This window comes from Saccostrea echinata, unplaced genomic scaffold (assembly GCF_033153115.1).
Source record: "Saccostrea echinata isolate AGI-Se365-2 ecotype Australia unplaced genomic scaffold, CSIRO_AGI_Sech_v1 ptg000056l, whole genome shotgun sequence".
NCBI classification, from domain to species: Eukaryota; Metazoa; Mollusca; class Bivalvia; order Ostreida; family Ostreidae; genus Saccostrea; species Saccostrea echinata.
In genome coordinates, this window is record NW_026889805.1 from 3,422,811 (window position 1) to 3,444,323 (window position 21,513).

Sequence of the window (21,513 nt, forward strand, 5' to 3'; positions counted from 1 at the left end):
TGCTTCTTGAACATATTCGGTAGTCATACTTGTAAAACATGTACATGTTTATTGCGAATTCACTATATACATTTTAACAACATAACAAAGTACGGATATAATGAAGTGAATTCACAGATCCCCAGGACTTTGCTATGACTGAGTTTTACTGTATATACATAATATATATTGCCTTTTACAGACTTGGAGATTTCTTTTATTCGAGTACATGCAAAAAACAATGCATTATGTCAGACTAATTAAATCTTACCATTTATTACTTCTAATCTCTTCCTATCTTTTGGTCGCAACTTCTTGTAAACATCTCTGGGATAAATAGATTCTAAGGGAGGTAATTCATTTTCAACTTCGAAATCTGAGTCATTCTCTATGGTATGAGGAATATTGTTTACAGCATCCATAGAACTGCTGGGACTCTCCCCACTCCTGTAAAAAGGAAACAGGAAGTTAAATGGTAGATCAACAAAGTCATCTAACACTGAAGATGATTTAAGTGTTAGACCAAAAAAGTTATCTAACACTGTAGACGAGTTCAATGATAGACAAAGTCATATAACACTGTAGACAGTTAAATTGTAGACTGATAAAATCATTTAACACTGTAGAGAGTTAAATGGTAGACGCATAAAATCATTTAACACTGTGAACTATTTCTATTTTAATTAACATGCACTGAAATTAAGTTTCATTGTACTTGAATCTCTGTGAACTATAAATCAACCTTTAGGATTTTTTTTTAAAATATTGAATATTTATATCTTTCTTTTTATGAAATGACTTTATAGATAGATAAATGATTGACACATCTGTTGATTTTTGTGGTGATAATTAACCCTATATTTGTGAACACATGCATGAGATTGAGAATTGTACTGAATGGATGTGACTATGTGTATGCACACTTTATACTGTAATTAAATGAATATCCCTACATGTATGAAAGTCTAAAAACATATGGTTTTACAGTTATTTAAAGATGTTTCTTATACAGTCTGTAGCACATTTTAATATAATATATTTCACTACATGTCCCTTATGGGCCATCCCTTATACACAAGATAACACAGGGTACTACGGCCTATAGTCCAATAATAATTAATGTTTGTAATAGTACAATATTAATTATACAGCTTATAACACATGGTCCTACATTGAAGTTGATAAAGTTTACAACCTGACCTTCAGTGTTGACATTACAAACATGTCCTTCACAAGATCCCTACTCTCAAGTAAACACACACAATTCATTTCTCTCACTTCCTAAGATTATTATTTCTACCAGTATATTTTTTTTTTTTTTGATAAGGAAATAATAGCATAAAAATTAAAATCTGAATTAGTTTTCTTTTTTCTTTCAGCTATTTATATTAACAAAGTTATTGGTTGTCAAGGAAAACAGCCAGCCTATCAGCTGATTTCAATAAACAAATAGACCATACCTTATACTTGAGGAGGAAGAACTTGGAGAATTGCCTGTAATGGTCCTCATCATATTATCATCAATTTCCACATCACTAAAAACAGAAATATAAAAAAAAATATCATTTAGAAATTAAAAAAAGTCTCTGCTTCCGAAAGACAAAGGTAAACAAAATTATGTGAAGAATATATATGCAAACATATTTAAGAGGAGGAAAAATATGCAGAACAAAACTGGAAAAATAAACATTGAAAGCTAATTCTCTTGCAAAATATTTGGGAAGTTTATTATAACTGATTCTTTTTAAAATAAGTACCTTGAATTATTTATATTGAACACAAAATTTTCTCTTAAATATGGGAAGATAGGAGTGAACGTGACAGGTTAGTAGCAGTGAGACAGGAGAGCAACTGACATGTAGTTAATCCAAATGACTGACGGGTAATTAGTCCCATGACCGACATACAGTCATACAATATTAGTACAAATCCAACTGCCTAATAAGTGTACAGCCATCAGTCCAAATCCCATACCCCATTAAGTATTAGTTTAAATTCAGTACCCTTATAGAGTTTACAGCCATACTGATTTAGCAAAAGTACCATCTGATTAAATGTTCAATTTACTCTTTTTTCTATCAAAAATGATAAAAAATGCAGCAACTTGCATCATAAATATATATATATTGTGCATATGTCACCTTTATGTATGTAAACTTTTACTGTCCATCAGTTCCATAACCCAGCTTCATTTAACTTGTTTTAAACATTCATTATTTAAGGGGGATTTTCTTTTTATTTTTAATTCATGCAAAATAAAAAAAAAAAAAAAAAAATAAAGGACAGGGTGAACAGATTCTGGAAATTTTGCTCAAAACAAGGAGACATCATGCTTAAAGATTTTAAAAATAAAAATATTGAAAATAAAAGAATCTTCATGCTATATTTGAATTATGAATTTATAAAATATATCTTTAAAAAAAATGTCCATAGCAACTTTTTAAAATTCATTTACTGTACAAATGGCCTCATCACACTCTTCCCTTAACCATCCTGTACTAACTCGAGTTAAAACAACATGTACTAACCCCGATTCTAAACATTTGTACAGTGAAATGAAAACCGACTATCATAGAGTGTACGACCTAACCCAAATCGCCACACTATGACAATCACACGGGTTATGCCAAATTCAATCAAGAAGACACATGCGTTTGATATGAATTCACCTTTTAACGCGACGTTGTTTAATTCTGCCTTTCTGGTCTTGCCGACCCTTTAAACTTTCAGATCTACTGATCTCAGTTGATTTCCTATAATAAGGTCAACAAAGGAAAATCATCCACATCAAATAAGGAAGCTGATTGCTTCTACTTTTCTAATGCTGATTATTGGAGAAAGCTCTGATAGACAGCCAGTTCAAATTGATAGATCTTATACTTTTACTTTGAAAAAATTGAATGTAACTTTTCTCTGAATGAAAATATGTACAGTTCTTTAAATGATACTGGGTTAGATGTAGCACATGTACATATATACAGATACTTTTATATAATTTATATGTTTACATTTTATACTTTGTCAAGCCAGTTTTTGTAATAAGAACCACAGCATTATTCAAATCCCTAAATGTTACAGGCACCAACCTAATACACAGCAAATCACTTATAGGTAAGACCAAATTTTCTCTTCCCAATTTTAACTTTCTTTTTCCCCAAAAAATTATCTTTGCACTTTTTTAATCAAGACTTTAATGATACTGTATGTTAGATTACATCATCTGAAGACTGCAGGAGGAAGAAAACTTGCACTGGCTGTGCAGAATATTAGAGAATATTAGACTACCACCAGAGGATACACACAGGAAAGCTCAGTGTCTACTTCTCCTTCCTAACATTAAAAACGAGAAAACTGACTTAAGTTCTCCTGAGCTTTCCTGGTAATTCTGAAGCAGTACTACATTGATATATGATACATGGCTATGTGATATAAATAGCTCTGTCTAAGCAGCGGATCAAGACAATGTCTATTTTTATCTCTTATATAGCAGTTACTAGCATCCCAATTCACAAAGCATCTTTACAAAATATCTTGTCCTCTATAAAGCTGTATGTGTCTGTGCATCATGTGCTGCTTTTTTGTTTATACTTGTTTAACATGCTAATGATGACCTCTTGATTACAGAATGAGGTCACAGTGACCTACTTATTGGCCATGTCCTCGACACTAGGACTCTTCTTACGGTCACTCGGTGCATCAGGGTTTCCATTGTCATATCTTTTAATCAAGGAATTTACTGAATGCATTGGTGTTACTGAAATGATAAAAAAAAAAAAAAAAAATGTGAATTTTCATTTTTTTCTTAATCTAAGCCTGTAGAAATGGAAATCAAACTTTATACATGCTATAGTATAACAATTTTATCAAACTTTATACACGCAATAGTATAACAATAATCCATGAATGGATGGTTGATCAAGGGATTTTGCATGGATTTTAGCACCATAAAAATCCCTGCGAGTAATTTAATTTTGCGAGTGTTGTTTCTTATGAAATTACATGACAATTAATTCCTCGTCTATATTTAGGAATCTACAGTATAGGACATAATTCTTTCACCCTCATGAAGAATAAATTCAGTCTATCATCATAACACAACAACATCTAAATTTGTAAATTTATAAGAAGCTTTTCCATTGGTTCTTGAGTTACCTTTATCTTCCTCTCGCTCATCCTTAAAGGGCTGTATGTTAAACGTTGTGGGATTGGCTGGACTCGGACTGGGAGCCTCTGAGGTTGAGGGGACTGAAACAACAGTATCCAATAGAACACAGATAATAACAGAACAATGTATAACTAACAGCTAGCAGTGCATTTTCAAGGGGATGCAAATGCAGTTAGTCTTCAAGACAGAGAAATATAGGAAATATGATGTCATTTAAAATGTGCTCATTATTCTTAAATAAAGAATAAGAAAACAAAGTGAAATATTTCTTATAGTAAAATGTTCTTGCATACAATTATCTTCATGCTAAAATGACTATTTCAAGATGTAGTACACGTACTTATTTTATCAAATGTACATGCTAAAAAAAGTGTGGAGGGACATCAGTACCTAATAAAGTTTGAGATCCCCCAATATACTTCATGTACATTGCATTCTAAAATGTATGTGCATGATGGAAAATACACCGTATAAGTGGAATTTTTAGCGAGATGCAAATTTAGCAATTTGTCCTTAAAAATCATAATCTAATTATAGCGAGAAGTAATTTTAGCGATTTTATGGTGCAGAGAACAATATCGTTAACCTCTTATGCAGAATAAATTGTTAGCAAAATTTAATTTTTGCAATCTCAGCACCCTCGCTAAAAATGCAAAAATTGAATCCTCACTAAAATTTCTGCTTATACAATATTACCATCAATTTTCTTAATGATTCAAAAGTCTCCTTCATAAATAATAAACATGCTTGTCAAGTTATTCAAATATATTCTTCATTCCTGCCTTTGTAGATGCACACCTCTCATCGTTAGATAATGTTAAATACAGTTAAAATACAATCCTGCAACCTATCTAAATGTTTTTTGTCAGACAAAGAATTATAAGAGGGCTATATATTATATGTAGGTACTGAATGTGAAGCGTTATGGAAATACATGTACATGTTCATATCTGATGGCTCAGGCAAAACATTCAACCAAATGCAAAAATTACCTGTCAAAGCCAATGGCACATGGAAAACTTGTTAAGATAAAAGCAGAATATACATTAGGGGCATTGTTAGTCATTTACATCAAATTTATGTTTGTTAATAAGCGCCATAATATTTTTTGTTAGAAAATCTACATGTATGTAAAATGTTTATTGTGTCTAAGACAGATGAATTCCATAATAGTGATATCCTTGATAAACTACACTACTCTCTGGAATGTGTTAAACAACTACATTATTGAATGGTCAGCATTCAAATAAACACACGATAGTGAACATCAATACAATGGTGAACATGAACACAATGGTGAACATGAACACTATGGTGAACATGAACTCAGTGGTGAACATTTTTTTTTCAATCTACTGAAAACACAATCAGAGACTGACAGGTATAGTGTCAGTCTAATACCTAGAGTACATCTGTTTATGAGATTAACAATACAGACTGTGCAGTATACATTTCTACAAGAGTGGATGTTGAATATCTAGTGATACCTGCTGGCCAAAGCTCTGGTAAAATGAGCTTCACGACTCCATGACTACCTATTCATGTATACAACAGGGCATTTCACTACACAAAACATGCACATCATGCCTCTAACTTAATCTCCCTAGCCATTTTTTTTAACATGCAAAGAAAATGAAATAATAAGCAGTTACATTGTTATAAAATTATAGTCTGTTGTTACAAAAAAAAGTATTTAGGGGGAAAAAAGGCTAAAGATTCTGGCTTCGATGAAGTATTTACCACTGATCAGAGTGATCATCTGAATCTTATCAGTGGTTTACTTCATGCATTAGGAGGATATAATCCTAAAGCTTAAAGTCTGTAGTCATGTACTACGTACCTGATCGACTTAGCATTTGTTCTATACTAGAACTGGAATGTCTGTCTACAAGAGGTGCTACACAATCAGTATTTTATAATTTGGCAGTATTCTTGCATTCAAAAATGAGGTTGTTATTGACAAATTTTGTCTTTGAGAGATATAACCCCTTTCCAAGTAGAAGTTTCCCAGCGTGGGCAGTTTTATACACTAACTCCACTCATCAGGCTGGGATAAGCATTAAGAGGTGGCAACCTACCTGCTTGTGGTCTTGGAATATTGAACACAGATGAATGAGGACGTGGACGCTTTTTCTTAGGACACTGATCCTCCAGACTGTCTAAACAATATTTGTGTATCCACTGCTCACAGTCTGAAAGTACATGTAAACCGATACATTCTTCACACATTCAAGAAATACAGTTAGAACTCCTCAACTTGTTTGTGCTTGTGGTTATTGATATATGAAACCAAAGGGAAACATTAGGTTATAAAAGCTTTACATTTCTATATACTACACAAAAATCCTTGATCTTATACATGTATGTTTCCTGACCCCTATAACTTACTAGAGCACTGGTAGCCCTGGATTCCCACACCCCATATCAGCTCTCTACAGTGTATACAGTTCTCAACCCGAGAAAAATGCTGAGGCTGGAAACTGTGTCCCTTCTGGGTCTGAAATATACAAGAATTCTAAATATCATGTTTTTTCCCCCTAAAATTGGCTGAATTTTTCACATTTTATGCAGCAGGCATTATATCTTTAAGGAATGTTTTATATTGTATTCTACTGCTGTTCATACCCTCTTCCTCTGAATCAGAGGTTTCTTTTTATCTTTGGCCATAAAGCTCTGCACCCTCTCCATGGAGGAGTGCTTTTTGTCCATGATCCCATTGTGTCTGAGGAATGTTGCTACAGCCCAGGCAATGGCATGACTCTGGTCAGGCTTACTCTCCTCATCAGATTGTCTACAATTAACACTAGTCAATCAACAGTAACGCCAAATAAAAAATTAATAAGATTGGTTCTCAAGCCCCGCCGCATTTAAAATTTTTTCGGTAAAATTGATCAAAATATTCCGGAAATAGTTAGTTTGTCATGATAGGTTTTAAATTTAGAAGGCCCAGATCGCTATCATTAAAGCCTTTTTGAATACAAACTGAGATGTTATAAGATTCCGCTGAAAATAGACCTAGACTAGTGGAGTTAGAGAAACCAAACATGTTTGCCGTTTTGGATTATCAGTCCTGGTACTGTAACTTGTGGCCCCAATATTTTGATGTCATGAAGCACAACTGGCAATAAAAGTTCCAACATATCTTTAAGAAATTACTCCAATTTGAGACTGTCAAGTTGGGTCTAGGTGATGGACTTTTCACTCCAACTTAGTCAAAGTACGAATTATGCAGTCCCGAGTTATGCAGATGAGACATTGTTTGGTAAATAAAAAATGGATTTGTTTGTCAGGGTGATGCTTTCACATAGTATCAATGAAACTATTCGTTTGTCTGGAAGTTATGATAAATTTAATCTAGTTTGAAAATACAGATCTATGCAATTCAGAGCAAAATTCAAAATGAAGTCAAAAACGTACATGTACGCAATGTCCTTTAAATGTCTATATGATGACCTACAGAAAAACAGTATTACTGAACCCTATTTAGAAGATACTAAAATTAGAAATAACAAGAGAGTGTTAATATTCAACAAGATTCTGTATATGAACAAAATCATTTAGGCTTGAGCTAAATATACTCGTATGGATGTGAATTACACTACAGAATCTCAAAGCTTCAGATTTTACCAAGGCTCCACACATAAGTTGTTTGTTGGGCAAGCATTTCATGAGAAAGAACTTGTCTTGTTTGAATTAATTTTAGATTCCCTATTTCAAGTATTGCTCATTTTCCTGATGTTTGCTACTGCTGTGGACTTTGTCAATGCAAGGAGACAATAATTGTACTATGTGTAACTTACGGTCAATGTAAGAAGAACTCAATTTTACTATAAGCTTTGTCAATTGCCAATGTATAGAGACAGTAATTGTACTCACAGGTACTTGCGGACAGGATCCCCCCCCCCCACCCCCCCCGACTCTGCATCTCGTAGGAATCCCACAATTTCTCCTTAAACAGCATTGCAGTCAGTGTGTTGAAAAAAAGGTAAACGCAACAGAAGTGCATAGAGAATATATTACTTATTATGACTACACCCGAGAGAGATTATTACATCAGGCCAAAACTCTCTTGGACGTTATCTTATAAGTTATACATTTTTGGTGTACTTCCGTTGCGTTTACCTAAGGATTTTTCAACGCACCGACTGCAATGCTGTTTAAGGATTAATTGTGGGATTCTTACGAGATGCAGAGTCAATCCGATAGCATGAACTAAGACAGAAATATATGTAGAGACAGTGTGAACCGACATTTTAGGTTAAAATAAAATAAATATGTTTTTAAACCCAGAAAGACCAGTGGGGGTACCACGTAAACAAACCAGAGTGGCATACCTTTCTCTCTTATAATGTATAGTGGGGTAATTTTGTGTGGAACGATTATTTTGGGGTTTTCACGATTTTTTCCTATGGTACACATGATGAATAAGTGCAATAAATATAATTTTTAAAAAAATGTCCAACAAGCCCCAGGTCAATGTAAGGAGACAATAATTGTACTATGTGTAACTTACGGGACTTTGTCAATGTAAGGAGACAGTAATTGTCTATGAGTAACTTATGGGACTTTGTCAATGTAAGAAGACAGTAATTGTACTATGTGTAACTTACGGGACTTTGTCAATGTAAGGAGACAGTAATTGTACTATGTGTAACTTACGGGACTTTGTCAATGTAAGGAGACAGTACTTGTACTATATGTAACTTACGAGACTTTGTCAATGTAAGGAGACAGTAATTGTACTATGTGTAACTTATGGGACTTTGTCAATGTAAAAAGACAGTAATTGTACTATGTGTAACCTATGGGACTTTGTCAATGTAAGAAGACAGTAATTGGACTTTGTCAATGTAAGGAGACAATAACTGTACTATGTGTAACTTACGGGACTTTGTCAATGTAAGAAGACAGTAATTGTACTATGTGTAACTTACGGGACTTTGTCAGTGTAAGGAGACAGTAATTGTACTATGTGTAACTTATGGGACTTTGTCAATGTAAGGAGACAATAACTGTACTATGTGTAACTTACGGGACTTTGTCAATGTAAGGAGACAATAACTGTTCTATGTGTAACTTACGGGACTTTGTCAATGTAAGAAGACAGTATCTGTAATGCAACTTCTGCTTCTTCTTTCTGCCTCATATTGGATATACCAGTTATTAGCTGTAAACCATACATAGTGCCAAAACCTAAAAAAGAATCCAAAGGTTCTCATTTTCCTGCTAGTTTCATCAGAAATGGAGAAACTGCATTCTTCCTATGGCTGTTATTTTCAATCTCTGCTTTAGAAATGAGTTATCTCCCCCTTACCTAAGCCTAATTTACTGCAGAATCCCTGAAGGCTGTTGGAGATCTCTGTTTGAACAAAGTTACGAGCTCCATTAAACACCGTCCTTAATATGTCCTCTTTCTCGGAAGACTTACTATTGAATGTCTCATTAATTCTCTCCACGAGGCCCTGGTCCACATTAACCTTTAGGGGCTAGAAACAAATCAGTATGTCAGCAAGAATCCATTCATTAAGAATTAACAGAGCTGTTTTCACAGCCGAAAAGACTAGGTATGAATAATATCAATAGATAAAATACCTTTACTTAATAATGTTACAAAGATACAGAAAACAAAAGACAACAGTAACTTACTGCTCCATTTGCCAGAAATGTAGAGAAAATCTCGAATGCCCACTTCTGTAATTCCTTGATACCCCCTTTGGCTTGTTGGTACACATTTGTGGTTATATAAAATAACTGTTAACATAAGATTTCAATGTGAAAATTCATCTTTTATTCCTTTAATTTGTCTTTTCTCAGAAGTCAAAAATACTATGATGGATTCAAACTGTCTCTATAAATAGCTGGAAATATTCCTGCTTTATTAATATAAAATTTGAAGTTATTACCTGACTTTTACTTGATGAATAGAATTTTTATGTTTTATTAGGTAATTTAAGATAGATACAAACCAGAGCTGAGGGGGACTCATTCTGGAGGACAAAGTTCAGGAAGACAGACATGTGGGCTGGCTTAGTCTCCAGCTGATGTAGACTACTGAAAGGCCCACAGTCATCCAGCTATAAAACAACAACAACAACTGTAAACAAAGAGGCCCATAGTCATCATACAAAGGAAATAAGTGACCGTAAACAGAGAGGACAGAATACAAATAAAGGTAAGGAATCACTGTGGTCCTTAACTAGATCTTCATGCACTATTCTGTAAGGAACAGTAAAATACAAATTAATTAAGCCTTGTATACATTACAGTATCAATGGGCAGAATAAAGGGAGACAATTTTTAATAGATTTATATCTGGATATGAAACAGTATAATAGATAATTGGAATCGTAAGAAGACCTCTTACAATATACAGGTTGGGGTACTGAGGTATCCCTGGAATCAGATTACAAAGTGTACAGATGTAGTAGAAAGCTAATTATAATAATACATATGGTACTGAAGGACTATATGCCGCAGGCCCAACTATCTGCCCATCAAAGTTTGCAAGTTACACATAAATATAGCATATTACTTCTGTTTCTATGATTTATAAAAATTCAAGACACTTTTCATTTTGAAATAAAGCAGAGAAATTATTTTTTTCTTTTCTTCAACATTTGGTTTCATAATATATCCATATTTTCTTTTTTAGAAAAACTGCTCTAGCTTTGATCACAATGAGTTCTATAAACAGATCTCCAATAAGAGAGCACATTTGTGACAAGTATATGATTTGTTGATTGCAAAGGGTTAAATTTGACTGCATAAAATAGTATACTTCCCTGAATTGGATAAATCAATGCATAAAAATATAACACCCCCAACCCCAAAACAAACTTCAATGAGATATACAAAAACTGAAAACAATTAAACAATGTAAAATATAGAATTTAATTAAGCATTGAATTCTTATTTTTGGATGTCATCGGTCGTATAACAGCACCAGCTTAAGAAAAGGGGCAGAAAGTGGTCTTTGTTTCATAAAGTCCTTTGTTAAGTTGAACGTTTACACATGAATATAACCAATTCCCAGATGTATTTTGAATATGCCTGTACATACAATTTAATTTAGTACAAAGAATAATGTGCACTGTCATAGAAAAGTATCCTAAACTTTAATGGCATCATTTTACTACCATTTGATTTGCATAATTACAAATACAGTTGAACTTCAGTTTCTTGGACTAGTAATTAATATATGTCAAATATTAGGGATATGCTAGATTTAATACAGTGCTCCTATTTATGATTAGTACATGTATCTTATTTTTTTATGGTCAGCCCCAGTGAGTTTTCCACATTCTCTACCCAGGTATGACTGTAGAAATGTATATGTATATCGATATATATTTTATAAATCTCTTCTACAAAAAATCTTTTTATTATTTTATCTTTAGTGCTTTATTAAGTGAGAAATTACTGACGCTTTAATTGTAGCAAAAGCATATTTAAATTTGCAATACAGCTGTAAGAAATACAAAGAAAAATTTGTGTACCATACACAGAATTTCTAGGGTGGTTTAAAAATAGCCAAAAATTTGGCTTATTTCCTTTTTTTTCCCTTTTTATTAATATACTGGCTGCATTAAAAAAATTGCTATGAGTACTGATGACATGACGGGTGAGACAAGGAAGGCTTAGCATGGTTAAACCTCTAGCCACATGCTCTATTACAGCAGTGCATTAATAAATTGTTAACCTCGGCTTGAGATCTGGCATTTAAATAGGCAGTTGTTAACGATGATGATCTCCCATTGACTGGTACCTGGATTAGGAAAAACAAACCAAATCATAAAAGAAACAAAAATAGAAAACTTAACACCACATCTCAACCCCATTATCATATTTCAACTCTGTTATAGATACTGACAATAATATATATGAGGAACTAAGTTTAAAATTTAAATATAAATCAATATAAAAAGTTTTGATAGGTGATCTGGTTCCCTCTCCTGCATTTTCACTTTATACATTTCAATGTGTCCTTTATACATTTCAATGTGTCAATCTCAATATATAATCATACTTATTCTAAATAATGTCTTTACTATGGAAAGCTGAGGCCTGTTCAACAGAGCGAACGTTTGCGAGCGCTCACGAACATTTCTATTGGAGGGATAAGGAATTTAGGCGAGCGTTCGCTCTGTTGAACAGGCCTCTGGTCTTGCATATCCAGTTCCTGACAATAAATACATATAAATGACATGGTGAAAGGGCTAGGGGACTTCTTAACAAAGTGGTCAAAACATCAACAAAATGACGAGATATTTCAATGACATAACACAATCCATGCTATACAAGTTCTAAGTACCGGTACTAGTAAGAATTAGAATCAAAGTGAAACTAAATTCATCTACTGTGTCCACTCTAAATACATCATCCCAAAATAACTGCAACAGAATCTTTTATAAGTTGATCTAATTAAGCCTATCATCATTGAAATTCTAACATGTGACAGCACACTTTCCATATCTTGTATGGGGGCACATTTTCTGTTGCAATTATTCTGCAGTTATAACATATTCTTCGTTAAAATGAATTGGTCAAGTGTGCATTTTAATTGTGCATTACATCTCTGATACTATTTTCTATGTAAGATGAGTACATATCTAAAAGCCAATCTTCAGAAATAATTTTGAGAACACTATAAATTTTACAGACATATAGGTTATACAAGCTTTAGATCATGCATACAAAACTAGTATTTATTTTGGAAGTTCTTTCCCTTTGATCGTTCTGTGATCATCGCAATTTTAACTACCTTGTTTTGCATATCTTCATCTGAGTTGAATTCGTCCTCCTCTGCTGCAATGATTGGCATCTGTTGTTGACCAATAGAAGCCTGACTTGTCTGACTTACTTCCTAAACAACAAACAACAGCATTACAAAAGCTGACCTTCTCATAATGAAAAAAGAGTATTATGATTTTATCATTCTGAATGCTGGAGTGGTTGCTTTTTTATAGTTTTTTTTCCAAGTCTTTATCACTTCATTTAACCTAAAGCAATGACTTTCCAAAAATATTTATCATCTTATACTTAAAATAAAAAAAAATTAAAATGAACTCACATCATACTCCAGGTCTTTCTTGTGGACGGATTGTGTGTCTTCTAAGTTGTTGGGGTGGGTTGGGGTGGGAGAAGGAGGAGGGGAGGTGTTAGGGGAATCGGACACACTGCTACCATCAGAAACTGGACCGGTTGTTCCCTGAAATTTACAAGCACAGGTTTAATAAAACACATAAAACAAGATAAAGGTATGTGCATTTAACAGATTGATATGCATAACAAAAACTGACCTTTATATGTAAAAATATTGCAATTACTTAGATCTCAATGTGGTATCATTTATAAATTCAAACTTTTTTACAAATAAAGAGTAAAACAGTGCTTTCCTTTTCATGACAAAAAAGTGTAAGCATGCTAGCTGAGAGTTTGATCAATATCTAGTTTCATGCTTTAATTTTGCTTAGCTCCCCCCTACATATTATTATCCTTTGAGTAAAAAGATCAGATGTGCATTTGAAGTATAGAAGATTTATTTAACTCAAATATAATTGAAAAGCAATTCTGAAAAAAAAAAACTTTTTTGATAAAGAAACATGAAGTTTTTCAAACAGAAAACCATGTCCTCTACTGTCAAACTTTTCAAATCCAGAATGATTTTAACACAGTGTAAAAACTATAAGCTCATCTCGACATCTAGAAGTGTTTAAAACAAATCTTTAAATAGATGTAGCAATTAGTTTCACTTCATACAACATTTAAATATTTGTGTACATCTTTTACATACAAGCTGACTGTATTCAAAAAAAATTTCTACAAATGTCAAGGTGAGCTAAAATGTCAATGAGTATATAATTTGTTTCTGTTAATAACAAATGCACTATTCAAAACAGAAAACATAAATTCATGTCCGATACCTGAAAATAAGAAACTTCTCAATTGTTAGTACTTAATTCTCAAAAACAAAACTGGAGTCTAGGATTAGCTTAAACTGAGACAGAAACCCAATGCTCCAGATCCACAATAAAAAATACCGGTACCTGTTTTATTCTAAACACTCGCCCTCGTCTAGTGCTAAACAATACATGCTAAAATACAGGGGTAAAACAATCAGAATACAGGTAGACAAACATTACAATACAGGAATACAAAAATCAATATATCTACAGGTACTCTCTTCACAAAATAACGGCACTTTAAATGTGTGGTTTAGTACACCATGCATGTTTTTAATTGATAAAATATTTAAATCTCTTTTCTTTTCTAATGGAGACCTTGACATAATGCAGAGAGAACAACAGCTTCAATAATGAGAAGGCTATAATAAGCAAAGCTCTTGTTTACTTTATTCTGAATGACAATTTATGACTTACAAATGCTGATCTGTACGAGTCAAATGGTGAAAAGTGCAAATAGGAAATGTGACAGTGATCAATGTCTCGTACTTTTTTTGAGCAAGCCAAACACTGAGTACAATATTGTAGTCCTTAACAATCAAGGAAACACCCTCAGAAATAGTCTTACAAGCTACCCCCTTAAGAACTACAGCATTGCAGTGTCACAGTGCGAGAGGGGCTGGAAGTCAAAACAGTAAGTGCTGGATCATTTTAAGAAATGGCTGAACGACTGCATGTGTGATCAAATGTCTACCTCATATAAGGCAACAAGCATGGATTAATTCTAGAATAGAAGGGAGATCAGAACTGGCATGGCTTCTATCAACAGTGTTTGTTAAATGCTTGGTCTTTTCCATGACAATATCTGGGTGTACAAACATTTAAACAGCACTGAAGACTGAGATAGATACCTCTGGACTTATGTCCCCTGGTTGTCGTTTCTGTACTGGAGCAGGCTTCCGAAACATAACTCGACTGCTAGCATCAGACATAGAGCGAGAAATAGCCCTTAATTCCCTAGTGTCTGGTGTAAAGTCAATTGGGGTAGACCCTGACTTTTTATGTTTTGGACCATCAGGCAGCTAGCAATTGACACAGCAAACATTTAGGGTCCAAAAAATATCACATATATATGAACATAACTAACACAAACTAACAAAAATACCTATAACAATTACAGTACATTGAATTGATAAGATAATAAAAGCCAGATAAGAAGGAAACAATACTGTGAAAGAAGTGATATACGTATAGTAACCACATAAGTTAAAACAGACACGCCCACACCCCACACTGTCAGGACTTACCCACGGAGTGACTGATCCGTCCCCGTTTCCAATGTCTGGACTACTTTCTTCTGCCGCTTGTGCCTGTAAGACAAAAAACAATAAAGAAGTCTGTGTCACAGATGTATATAAACATGAAATGAATTCTTAAGGACACTTGATAAAAAGTGTTTTTTCAAATTAATATATTCAAATACATTGTAATATACTGTGAAATCAGATATTTTCGTGGGGTCAAATTTTCGTGGATTGAGGGGGAAAATTGGGTTTGTGGGGATTTGATTTTGTGGATAAAGATATTGTTGAGTAGTAATATATGTGAAAATTTACTGTACATTTCGTGGTGGACATGAATTCGTGGGTGTCTTCATACCTCAAAAACAATGAAAATTAAACCCCACAAAAATTAGTGATTTCTCAGTATCATATTTAGTATATGTATGGTATCATTATACATTGAAGAACTTTTTTATGTCAACCAATCAATAAGTACATTTGTTAGATTTCCTGTTGCAAACTTTTGACCTGTGAAAACATGGACAGCCAATCACTGCATGCATTAAAAAGATTAGCTACACAGGTCACAATGGAAAGGTTACTCAAGTTTCCTCAAATTCAAGCAAATGTTAATATGATTAATGGAATTCCTACAACACTTTGTGCTGCACACCTCAATTATAATAACTCCAAGGGAAAATTAGTCTCGATAAGCAATTCTAACAAGTTGATATATATTGTAAATGTGTGCAACTTAAGATCTCCACTGAACTTAGAAACATCTTACATAATAAGCCCCCCCCCCCCCCATTCCACCTTTTTCAATTTTTTTTTCCTTAATCATTGCATTGTTTATAGATTTAGAATACAGTATCTCCCTCTCTGACAATTACAATTAAACCAAATGCACAGATTTTTAAAATATTCATAATTGCCATCCTTTGTATCCAGGGCATAATCATCTGTACACTTATTATGGGATTTAAAATTCAATTCTAATAAGAACCATTTCTACAGCTATTTTATTACGTTTCATTCATGCACACATTCCACACAACACAGTGCAATCCAAAATTCTCTGACTCCAACAATCTGAAAAGATTTTTTTTTTAAATTCCCCTAGTAATCCTATGTAAAACTTGATCAACTGCTCAAAAATGCGAACCACATTTTATTACAAAGAAAACACCCATCTTAAACAAAAGCAGCATTCTTAACCAATGTTATTTCAAAACATTGTAATTAAGTGAATCCATCATACGATAACCAGACATCAGTCTTAAGCAGGCCTAATTACAGTGTTACATTGATGAATTATCATATAAAGACAGATCTACCTACACAGCAGAACAGTATAACATGTGACTTCAACAATATTCTTACACACTGACCATAGACTACAATTGTTATCAAAATAAACTCGACAAAACAAAAATGGACAAGCATGTATTCCAGAGTCAATAAAACCAGAAATACAGGAATCTACAAACTAGAATCCATATCCTGTCACAAACCTCTGGAATCTGACATTATAATACCATCACAGTCAGAATTATCTCTGACCAGGATCCTTCTCTAAACTTACGTAACAACAACATGGTGGTGAGATAGAACAAAAGGTGAATATAGAAGCAGGGAAGTTAAATATTCTCTTTTGGGGTGTTACTAAAAAATTTTGGAAAGGAAATTGAACTGACAGCACTTTGAAGTTGTTGAAAACAAATTAAACTTGAGATATCCCCTTAAGATTTATGTCTTGCTGTTTTTGCACCATCTGAATTCCAAATAGCAGTAACACTCACCCACATGGATTTAGGCACAACACACAACTGTTACAAAGGTCATGCCTCACACACATGCAACCTTGACCTTTGACCTACTTACATTATTTTGACTAGAGTTTAAGGTAGAACTAAGAACCTTTAATTGATCTTCAAGTTTTTTAACGAGAACTTCTTGCTCCTTGACCTTGGAAGCTAGTTTGTCATCTGCTGGGTTATTCTGTAGCTGTGTTCTTGTTCTCTGGAAGAAAAAAAAATCATTCAGAAGTTGTATTTTCACTACTTTCAAATTACAGCATTACAGCATAAAACCTACTAAATGTTTCATTAATCTAAGCTCTGAAAATTTTCATGTGAAACAGAAAATATACTTTTATTTGAGAAAAGTTTAAATGGAATATTGCAGTACAGAGAGCTTCTAAAATTAGTTCTTCTTCTTTTCTGTATATAAATGACTAGGAGTTTTTATTAATATTGACATATAGTTCCTGACTCTAGCTGCCAACCTGTAATTCCTCTGTGGCATTGTCATAATACTTCTTGATCTCAGAAAGTTTGGAAGCCTGTAGTTCTGCGCTCTTTCTTGACTGCCAAGAGAGATTTTGTCAGGTTTAAGCAATTACTTACAGTAGACTGTATTATACAAAGTATCAATTATCTATTATATGTAGACTGTATTGTACAAAGTATCAATTATCTATTATATGTATGGCATAAAGATGTTTCTTTTTGATACAGACTTCTAAAGCATAGATAGATTGTGAAAAGATGAATCAAAACTGTACAGAGTACATATAATATTCTAATATAAAATATAATATAAATACTTGGTAGAAAAATCAGTCACATAAACCGTATCCTTGCATCATTTATAAACCTTAAATTAGCTCAAACAGCAAAATAAAAGCCAACTTTGATGATGGACAGTTGAAAACATTTTAATATCAAAATGTAACTACATCTGATATTTGGAAATCTTGTATTATCATGTTAGGTCACAAATTATTATAGACTTTTTTTTTTCAATTCATGACATTTTTTCAGGTGAAGCTAGAGGATTATACTCTTATTACTAATTAAAAGTCACCCACAACCACGCTCACTGTAACTTTAAAGATGATAGTTAATGTGAAAATCCTAATGGATCAAAATAACTGATTCAGAGACTCTGTTTTACAAATTAGCTAAAAATACACAAGGTACAAAAAGAGGCTACTGATACCAACATATAGAAGATTTGCTTAAGTTGGTTAGCAATTTACCACTACACTCTCTGGAAGATAGATTTGGATGCAATTCATGTCAGTCTTTTCTAAACTAAGAACATCTCACTGCAAGTAAGGCTGCCAATTTTTCTATGTTTTCTGAAGAACATGCACTTTTCTCTTCACATGGACTCATTATTATAAGACAGATTGCTTTTTTTAAATACTTAACTTGTGGAACTATAATTACATATGGATGTAAAACAGTTTTGATAAATTTAGCAAAAGAAGTCCAAATCAATTAAATTCCTAGCCACAGTCCTTATTACAATATTTATATTTGCTAACAAGTTTTCTGGTCAATTTAGACACCTGTCAATGAGAATTCAGACAGTCTACTAATGAACAGACATATTTTATCTTTTATCGTAGTAATACTTAGTAATACTACTCAAAAACATCATTTGTTTCCTTGCATGTGTTCACCAGTGATAAAAGTGGCCAATATTTCCCTGATCTGGCTCCGGGGCCATAAAACTTAGACGAGCTCACTTTTGATCTCTGTCTCACTTTTTCACTATAAATTCCTTTCATAAAAGTGAGACTGAGATCCTAAGTCAGCTCATTTTTGTTTCATGGCCCTGGGGCTTGGCCTTATAGAGAAATCCAAAAGTATGCCAAGCAAGAACAATGTCTTGTGGGTAAAACAATACATTGATGTTTTTATGAAGATTTCCTTCCTCTAAGTTGTGAAGCAAAGGACATCAACAGCCTATCACCAGATTTGGCATGATTTTATGTACAGTTGCAAAAAGAACTTCATGGATAAATTCTGAGAAAACTTTAACTTTATTGGAACCAATCCACACTGGATTAAGTCAATCCGGCTCAACTTATCCTGGATTAACTTAACCCTAAATATTTAATCCATGTCATGTCCATACAGCAATATAATGTGGAATGGCTTTGCTCTACAATCTCGCGTTACCATGTAATAATATCGTCACAATCAAGTCAAGAGAAGGTTACCTACAAAATGGTTGTGGAAATATGTGGATGTGATGTAGGTAAATCCATATTTAAGCAAGTTTATTGGAGTTAACTTTGTGGTGTACATCGACTGGACTGAGATTGGTGAATTAACAGAATCCTAATGATTTACATCAACTGGAACAGGTTTGGTGACTTAAAAGAATCCTACCGACTTACATACTTACATTACAGTTTATACTTAATCATACTTACATCGACTGGAATGGGTTTGGTGACTTTTTCAGGCGCTTTGTTCATAAGTGTGAGTGCTACAAAGGATCCAGCTGAAAGTAAAAAAAAAATTCATGTCATTAAGTCTGACAAAAAAAAGGGATTCTTAAAAGAACATTTACCTAGTTTATCATATTTTCAGCAGTGAATTTCTGTAATTTATCTACTGAATATAATTTAAATTTTCATCGACTGTTATTTTCATGGTGAAAATAACGTGTTATTTTCACTGGAAAAAAAAAGATTGATTGTATGTTGTTCTACATCCCATTCGAAACTTTTTCACTCATATAGAGACATATTAGTGTTATTTTCACCTTAAATATCAATTTGCAGCAACTCTTCTTCCCTTCACAAAGTGTGTTATAAACTACAGGTACTGTGAGAAGTAAAATCACAAATGATAACATCCCCCCCCCCAATTAACAAAAAAAAAGGCAAAGTTCATTTTTGGAATGGGAAAGCCCAAATATCTGTCCGATCAAAACATCAAGTAGGAGGTGCACAATGGTACTATGTAATGAAGATTCTGGGAAATTCTCATTAAAGTTTATTTTGTGATACAGGAGGAGTTGTGGATAAGAGATGGGTACCCTCAATATTACAAAAAGAATGGCAGTGTCTATGTTTTTCTATTGAAAACCAGAAAAATGTGTCCGATCAAAAAACAACATAAGAGGTCACAATGGAATTATGCAATTAAGATTCTGTGAAAGTATTAAATTTTATTCAGTGGTATAGGAGTTGCAGAAAAGAGATAGGTACCCCAAAGCAAAATGGATGGACAGAAAGACAGATGGAAAGATAGACATACTGACATCCACATCATACTATTCAAGTGGGGAAAGGGGGGGGGGTATAAAAATACTCCCTATAGATATTGAGAGAGAATAAACCATTCTGACCCAGACTAACACTGTCAAGGTTTCTCCACACTGTTGTTAAAATTTTCAATCTCACATGATGTCTCACAACTGCTTAAGTATGATGTCACAGCTAGCCTACACCTGCTACGAAAAGCTCATTCAGGCTATAGGGACAAAAGGGAAAAGCAAAGAAAATGTAAGTTGAATATGGAATTAATTTTACTGGTAAGACAATTTTATTTTTATATATTTTCACTTACAAGTGCTTTGCACTCGTGAAAATATACCCTGGTATTAAAAAAAAAGAAAAAAAAAAAGGAAATCCGGTCTAACTTCTGAAATAAATTCCATATCCAACAACAAAACATTGATCATGTTGAATATCCTCTATAAACACAACTGTGTTAAAATGAGGTCATAACGATTCATCACAAGTATTTGCTACAAACATGTTCTATCATATTTGTGAGGTTCTTTTAAAGGAGTAATGAGCAATATATCAAGATGACTCTTCTATATTTGTATTATCTGTGTATTAAAAATCAGCCTTGGGCAATGCAGAATAGAGTGCATCATTTAACTGTTTCAATTGATTGCACAACTGTTTACAGTCATGGATAGAAGCTGTTCAGTGATGCAAGATAAGATAATAATTTAATTTTGGACTGTTAGACTTCAACATCATTTCAACACAGTATACAGACTTTGACTTCAGCTTAAAATGTTTATGATATTAAGCACTGTTAAGCTTCAATCATATGAATATCTTGAAACTTTACTGTCAACATTTCAAGGCCTTGAATAAATTTCATGCTTCAGGTTCATCACAACACCACCTTAAACTGTGAGAACACTACACACAATTTAATAAATCCTTCTTCCCGGCCAAGTACGCTTTTTTTTTGTACATTTAAAAGCAAATTTAGATCTTAGGCATCATAATATGCAAAAGAAAAAAAAAGAATGCTAAAAGAAATGTGTACAGGTAAATTCAAGTATTTCTGTCCCCTCACACCTCATACAGATGTCAAATTATACAACTTACACCAAACACTGGATTGTCATTCTC

General features: G+C 33.3%; 1 protein-coding gene across 17 annotated transcripts in view; it reads right to left on the reverse strand.

Moving 5' to 3' along the window:
• LOC133173831 (rho guanine nucleotide exchange factor 11-like) overlaps positions 1-21,513 on the reverse strand; it is a 64,352-nt gene that overhangs the window by 11,936 nt on the left and 30,903 nt on the right. For 9 of the 17 annotated variants that reach the window (XM_061308895.1, XM_061308893.1, XM_061308882.1 and 6 more), the window contains 22 exons: positions 19,561-19,631; positions 17,617-17,697; positions 17,214-17,351; positions 15,354-15,416; positions 14,958-15,128; positions 13,215-13,352; positions 12,906-13,007; positions 11,844-11,909; positions 10,111-10,218; positions 9,791-9,895; positions 9,459-9,630; positions 9,226-9,337; positions 6,770-6,935; positions 6,533-6,641; positions 6,223-6,336; positions 5,985-6,029; positions 5,137-5,163; positions 4,132-4,224; positions 3,625-3,733; positions 2,649-2,732; positions 1,440-1,514; positions 251-426 (listed from right to left, as the gene is read on the reverse strand). In XM_061308895.1, the coding sequence (XP_061164879.1) occupies positions 251-426; positions 1,440-1,514; positions 2,649-2,732; positions 3,625-3,733; positions 4,132-4,224; positions 5,137-5,163; positions 5,985-6,029; positions 6,223-6,336; positions 6,533-6,641; positions 6,770-6,935; positions 9,226-9,337; positions 9,459-9,630; positions 9,791-9,895; positions 10,111-10,218; positions 11,844-11,909; positions 12,906-13,007; positions 13,215-13,352; positions 14,958-15,128; positions 15,354-15,416; positions 17,214-17,351; positions 17,617-17,697; positions 19,561-19,631 (2,325 nt within the window). The remainder of the gene's footprint in view (positions 1-250; positions 427-1,439; positions 1,515-2,648; positions 2,733-3,624; positions 3,734-4,131; positions 4,225-5,136; positions 5,164-5,984; positions 6,030-6,222; positions 6,337-6,532; positions 6,642-6,769; positions 6,936-9,225; positions 9,338-9,458; positions 9,631-9,790; positions 9,896-10,110; positions 10,219-11,843; positions 11,910-12,905; positions 13,008-13,214; positions 13,353-14,957; positions 15,129-15,353; positions 15,417-17,213; positions 17,352-17,616; positions 17,698-19,560; positions 19,632-21,513) is intronic. The other 8 variants (XM_061308884.1, XM_061308891.1, XM_061308885.1 and 5 more) reach the window with 8 other exon arrangements.